The 6,885-nt window shown below is 42.2% G+C and overlaps 1 protein-coding gene and 1 long non-coding RNA gene across 3 annotated transcripts in view; one reads left to right on the top strand and one right to left on the bottom strand.

Moving 5' to 3' along the window:
• Positions 1–600: 600 nt before the first annotated feature.
• On the bottom strand, positions 601–5,695 carry UQCRB (ubiquinol-cytochrome c reductase binding protein). Its single transcript, XM_069600575.1, has 4 exons — positions 5,267–5,695; positions 2,434–2,505; positions 1,435–1,601; positions 601–787 (listed from the first exon to the last, which is right to left on the bottom strand). Exons 1-4 carry the CDS (start codon positions 5,283–5,285, stop codon positions 710–712), a joined length of 336 nt encoding a protein of 111 aa, XP_069456676.1. The 5' UTR covers positions 5,286–5,695; the 3' UTR covers positions 601–709.
• The window catches only part of LOC138445961 (uncharacterized), a 6,289-nt gene continuing 4,797 nt past the window's right edge, over positions 5,394–6,885 (top strand). Inside the window, exon 1 of one of the 2 annotated variants that reach the window (XR_011259066.1) lies at positions 5,394–5,508. This is a non-coding gene — a long non-coding RNA (uncharacterized lncRNA). The remainder of the gene's footprint in view (positions 5,509–6,885) is intronic. The other variant, XR_011259067.1, reaches the window with a different exon arrangement.

Here is a 6,885-nt window from a genome sequence, read left to right as displayed (position 1 = left end):
CACGGCATCTTAACCACTGGACTGCCAAGGGAGTCCCACAATAGACTTTAATGGTCATTTCCTAAGTGGAAAAGCCACTGGGAGCTGGAAAGTGTCTCGCCTTTGTCCACTTTTTATTTTCTGATATCACATTCCTGGCAAACTAGGAGGTGCATCCTCTCTCCTTTTGTTCAGTAACTTTCGAAGTCTGAAAGCCAGTCTGTGTGCTGTTTATATATGTTATGCTAAGTCGCTTCTGTCGTGTCTGACTCTGTGATCTTATGGACTGTAGCCCGCCAGGATCCTCTGTCCACGGGGATTCTCCAGGCAAGAATACTGGATGGCGTGGGTTGCCATTTCCTTCTCCAGGGGACCTTCCCAACCCAGGGACTGAACCCACATTGCTTATGTCTCCTGCACTGGTAAGGATTCTTTACGACCAGCCCCACGTGGGAAGCCCCGTGCTATTTACTTCAGATAAAACAACGTCCCTGGTGTTTGTTTCTTGCTCCAGCCCATTCTTGTAAGGAAGGCCCTGCTGGGGCTTTGAGATATCTTGCTAATCTACAGTAGCAACATAAATTGAGTAGTTATTCAGAATAAGGTTTAGAACTCCAAAACTCCAACAATAATTATATTTATTTAAAGTAATACATTTACAGACCAAATAGTTCTACACTGTACGTTTCAGGTTTAACCAACTTCATAAAAATACTTGAGAACAGCTGAATTATTTCTTTGCCCATTCTTCTCTCTCTTTTCTTTCCCGAATAACCTCTTTCAGATACGGTTCAAGGTAGAATTTATCCTAAAGAATGAACAAAAGAAAAATATTATATGCCATCATCACATATTGATATATCCCAAATATTCAACAGGTATTAAACAACAAAAGAAATCTACAAAACTTATTTCCAACTTAAGAAAATATATTCTCAAGCAGACTAAAAACTGTCTGCTTTTCATTTATGTAAAATGCCACAAAAATACTGTAATAAGCCGTTCTGATAGGTTATCAGAGGGTCTGTCAAAGAGAAAGGAATGAGAGCCCACAAGTCTGGCCTAGTTTCAATGCAGCCCAAGGGGTGAGGGATTGCTTCAGAGTCCTTTCCAGGAGCCAGAAAGCCACTAAATGGGCCGATCACATAAACACCCTTTCTTCAGGCGAGCAGAGTGCAGAAGGAGAGCATGGCCTGGGAGGGAGAAGACCCGGATTCTACTCCTGTATCTCTGTCTCAGGGATGGGTTTAGTGATCCGGAAAGTCACTTCATCGCTAGATCTCAATGCGTTTATCTCGAAAACAGAGCTAACATTTGCTCTAAGCCCATGAGACTGTCGTAAGGATGGAGATCTGACACGACTTTTAAGAACTCTGAAGCACTATACAATCAATGTCGTTTCTAATATTCAGCCCTTAATGGCCAGCATTATCAAATACACAAAAACTGTCCTACCTCCTCATATTTTGTCCACTGCTCTTTAGGCAGGATCTGCTGCCTCATGCTGAGGTCCAGTGCTCTCTTAATGCGAAACACTCTGTCATTATAAAGGTTCTCAGGAAGCCTTCTTATGGCTTCTTTTACATCGTCATTCTCATGTATTGTGTCATCTCGCATTAAGCCTATGGTAAAAAACAAAGTTAGAATGAATATGCATCTTGAAAATAACTTTTTAAAAAATAAGTAAAATTTTGACTTATAACTTAAGTCATTAACTTGGGTGATATATCCAGAAATAATTATGATGGAAACTCAATGCTATTTCACATACAATAATGGGTTATTTAATGGATTATTTCTTAAATGGTACTGTGGAAACAATGAGTCTTTAAAATATATTTCCACAAAGTTCACATTTTATCTACAGTAATTTTAAAAACATTTAAAAATGTCGACTGTGTTTTTAAACACTTATCAATAAACCACATCTCTACCGTATTATAGTTTGTAATTCTGAGCTCAAGGAATTAAAGAACCTTAAAATGACAGTGTACTAAGGAACCATTAGCATTTAATGGTGCTTCCATCAGGCTTCAGTTACAAAAGATGAAGTTCACCACAAAGTATAAAGTTCTAAATAAAGTTCAGAATCAACTAACTGTAAAGACAGCAGACAATTTTAATATTTGAAAAATCTCTACTTTCAAAGTTCACATAACTTAAATTTTAAAATGCTAAGGAGAGGAGCTGAGAGAGGGAACATATAATAAGGAAAATGTTCTGCTCTCATATTTCAAGAACATAAATCATGTCCACCTCATACATTTGGGACAATTCCATCCCTCTCTTCTCAATAATAAAAAGGAAATGGATTTAACAATAAAATGACTTAATTTTAAAATTTAAGGTACACAGGTACGAATAGTTCATGTATTCTGAGGATCCATACTAACTTCTACAAAAGCACTATACTCAGAAAAAGAAGAAAACAAAATAAGAAGCACAAATACTCACCCAGTTTATTGAACCCGGCAGCGTTGTAATACCATTTTCGAATACCCTCCAGCCACTTGCTTGATGCTGAAACTGATAAGTCAGACTATTAATTGCTAATAATCCTACTTCCTATGCAAACACAGGAAGGAATTTCTTTTAAAAGCATATACTCTATATATTGTAGGTAAAAACTGCTTACCTTGTCTATCAACAAAAGTGACTGCAGGTAAAAACTGGACAGTAAGGAAAAAGGATAAACTCAAACACCTGAAAGACCTATAGGTATGATTACAGTCCCTCACTATCTGCAAGGGACTGATTTCAGGATCCCCCTCAGATACCAAACTCCAAGAGGCTCAAGTCTCCCATATAAAACAGTACAGTGTTTGCATATAATCCAAGCATGTTTTCCTATTTTAAATTTTCTCTGGGCTGTGCTTAGTCGCTCAGTTGTGTATGACTCTTTGCAACCCTATATGGATTGTAGCCCGCCAGGCTCCTCTGTCCCTCAGATTTTCCAGGAAAGAATACTGGAGGGGTTTGCCATTTCCTCCTCCAGGCAATCTTCCCAACCCAGGGATCAAACCCACATCTCTTGAGTCTCCAGAGGGATTCTTTACTACCACTGCCACCTTAATACAATGTAAGAGCGATGTAAATAGGAGTAAATACAAAATAAATGCTATATAAATAGATGGCTGAGAGCAGCAAGTTCAAGTTTTGTTTTTTTTGAACTTTGTGAAATTTTTTCTTCAAAATATTTTCCATCAGGAGGTTGGCTGAATTCTCCAGTGTGGAACCAGTGGATACAGAGGGCCAACTGTACTGCCACTCCAGCTTTTCAAAGTCAAGCATCCCATTCCATTATGTCCCCTTGCTGCTGTTAGAATTAAAGGAGTGGGGGACGGAAAAGAAACTGGGAACTTCTCCATCATTTGCAATTTCAGAAACAGGTTACAGGAAATAACTCTTTTAATAACTTTTCAAGGGAGCTGGAGTTGTATGAAAAGATGAGATTTCAGGATACACTAGCAGATTAAATGACCCCCATCTTCCAAAACTTTTATTTTACATTACTTTTATTTCACTTGGCTACTCTCTTTAAAAATGTATGTATTTCTGGGAGGGTTTTGATCCCATATGGACTAGTAAAAAGAGCACATTTCCCTCTTCCCCAGCAGCTAACTTTCCTTGGAGGGAATGAATATTTCAAAGCGTATGAGGAGAAACAGGTAATGTTAAAACTCTTTCCGAAACAGAACTGAGCTTGATGGGTTACCCAGTAGGAGTTAAAGGCAACATGACAGTGTCTGATGTTTACAGGAGAGATGTGGTACAGAGAGGGAGGTATGGAAAGTTTAAATTTTCTTTTAAAATTTTGTCTTAGGGATAGTCCCTAACCAAGGAAGGAAAACAAACTCTCTTTTGATTCAACCTCTTAGACATCACAGCTTTGGTAACTCTCTTTGGAAATTAAGCACCAGGTGTATAATGTTGCTTCTAAAATAACAACAAATCGTCAACAATCTACAGACACATTTGTAGGAGAGAATTACTTGAAAACATATTTACCAGTGATGGTAATAATGTTTAATATCCACTGAACACTTACTGTGTGCCAGGCACTATTCTATTTGTTTTACTCCCATGCCTGAGTTACTTACAACCCGCAAGTCCTTGCAAAAGAGCAATAAGTATTACATGAATTATCCCATCCAAGATCAGAGGCAGCCAGTGATGGAGCTGAGGCCAGGTCTATGTAGTTTGCAAACACAGCACTGAAGCACAATGTCTTCAGTAGTTGTCTAGTTAAGGAAATAATGAATTTTTAAATGTCTCCGCCACTCCCCCAAAGCTCAATGTCATTTAGGTTAACGAATTGTTCTGGTAATCTGGTGTTTCCTAATAGCTTCACAACTGTTGGGGATACCGAAATAGGGAACAACGTTTTTTAAAAAAGCTAGGAGGTATGTGTGTGTTCAGTCGCCTGCGACTCTGCGACCCCATGGACTGTAGCCCATCAGCCTCCACTGTCTATGAAATTTTTCAGGCAATACTGAAGAGGGTTGCCATTTCCTACTCCGCAGGATCTTTCCCCACCCGGGGTTCCAACCCGCGTCTCCTGCACTGGCAGGCGGGTTAGGGACTGACAAAAAAGGGGGGGTGGGGAAGGAGCGGGGAGAGGACTGTATTTTTTCACGTTGTTTAAATATTCCAGTAATATCTGCGTTCTATTCCATAATAAACACATCTGTTCCAATACCTAGAATAGATGCAAATGTCTCCAAACCCAAAGACCAAGTGGATGTTCCAGATAAGCCAAGGTTATTAAACTGAAGCTTCGCCGTAGCCCTCACTCACTCAGCTGCCTCTAAATTCCGTTTGAGAAGCGCGAGAGAGGTTCAGCGAGGCTTCCAATCCTGTTTCCTCCGGCCACTCCGCCTCAGTTATTTTACCGCCTACAAGGAAAACTGACACTGTCGTCCCCGCGCTGACAGAACGGACCTAGCTAACGCACACGACAGCGCCTGGCTCACAGTGAACGCTCGGTTCACTTCGGTTGAGAGCCACTATCTCCTGGTGCCCTTGAACTTCTTCTAAGGTCGAGAGGAGAAGGGCTCAGAGCTCGAGCATCCGGAGCGCCAGGGCTATGGGGGCCACCGCGGACAACTTCACCAACAGCCGGCCCTGGAGACGGAATGGGGGTGGGCCCAAGGTGGGCTGGAGCCGCCTCCTTCCCTCCCGCCATAAACCTGCCCTTTTAGACCGAGCACAGGGAGAGGAGCAAGTTGCTGCAAGTATAAAAGGTTCAGCGCAGCGATGCCCGCCAGGCAGGCCGCCCGTGACTTACCAGCTGGCCGGCCCGCCATGTTGACCTGACACAGAAGCGTTGCCTCCTGGGTAAGTCCTAGAGGTCGAGCAGGGCCCAGGGCGCAGGCGCGTTGCGTCACGTCGTGCGGCGCGTAGGGCGGGGAGACGCTCGCGCAGGCGCAGTTCTGGCGGCCAGCCTTTGGCCTCTGAGGTCGTACACCTGTCGGTCACGATTATGCTAATCTCGTAGGCGTGGAACCGCGACACGTTCCCTGCGACAAGGTGGGAAAAAACATTAGGCGAGGAATTAGAACTAGAGAAGGAAATGGCAACCTGCTCCAGTATTCTCGCTTAAAGAATCCCATGGACAGAGGTCCATAGGATCGCAAAGAGTCGGACAAGACTGAAGCGATTTAGCACGTACGCAGGCAAGGAATTAGAACACCAGATCTTTAGCCTGGCTTCTGTTAGTGACGATCTCTGAGAGGTTGGGCAGTAATAACTGCGCCCTTTGTGTCAAGCAACACGCTAAGCGTTTTATGGACTTATTTTAATTTCATTCTAACCCTATAAGATAAATACGGTGATTGTACCCATTTTAGAGAAGAGGAAACTGAAGCTCTGAAAGGTTGCGTAAATTGTCTAAGGGCGCTTAAACTAGGAGGAATCCAGATTCACCTTCCAGAATCTGAGACTCTAGATAAAATGTTCAGTTGCTAAATCCTGACTCTTTTGCAACCCCATGGGCTAAAGCCCAGTCAGGCTCCTCTGTGCCTGGAAGTTCCCAGGCAAGAATACTGGAATGGGTTGCCATTTCCTTCTCCACAGGATTTTCTTGACCCAGGGATCGAACCTGTGTCTCCTGCATTGGCAGCCAGATTCTCTACCACTGAGCCACCAGGGAAGCCCCAAAGATACAACTTTGGCACTCCGCGATCCTAGGGCCATATGCTACACCACTGACCCAGGGGAAACTAACCCTCTCTCACCTTCAGTTTCTCCAGGTGAAGTTCTACATCAAGCCATTTCAGTGATAGTCTTGTTGAGAAGAACAATTTAATACTAAATTTGAACTGTAGCAGAATTTTAATGCAATTTTAAGGTAAAAGTACATTTTAAAGGTTTCAGTCCAACTTAAGTCTAAAGTGTAAAAAACTAGGGACAGCAGGATCACAAATTGTTGAGGTAGAAGAATTTTACTTAAGGTTGCAGAACAGAATAGTTGGTTAATTTGTGGGTGAGACAGGCCCAGGGGACAAGTCAGACCATCTCTTTACACCTTTTATCAAAATAAACTCCAGGTGTATTAAAGAGATTTAAAAGTATTAAAACAACAACAACAACAAAATACCCTAGAGACAAAACAGTTGGGTTTGTTTACGATGTTTGATGCTTACTGAGTTACTGATGAACTTCTGCACCAATACTGTCTTGGGCTGCTCAGTGTATGGTAACAAATCATAGACTGGGTAGCTTAAAAAACAAATTTACTTTCTTACAGTTCTTTCCAGTTAGAAGCATAGGATGAAGGCACCAGAATGGTCAGTTTCAGTTGAGAGCTCTTTTCCTGGGGCTTGTATAGGGTGCCTTTCTTACTGTGTCCTCACGTGGTGGAGAGAGCAAGCTCTTTTGTATCCCTTACAAGGACATTGATACCTT

This window comes from Ovis canadensis, chromosome 9 (assembly GCF_042477335.2).
Source record: "Ovis canadensis isolate MfBH-ARS-UI-01 breed Bighorn chromosome 9, ARS-UI_OviCan_v2, whole genome shotgun sequence".
NCBI lineage: Eukaryota > Metazoa > Chordata > Mammalia > Artiodactyla > Bovidae > Ovis > Ovis canadensis.
Note: the sequence above shows the minus strand (reverse complement) of the source record. Positions and strands in the feature narration are given on the sequence as shown.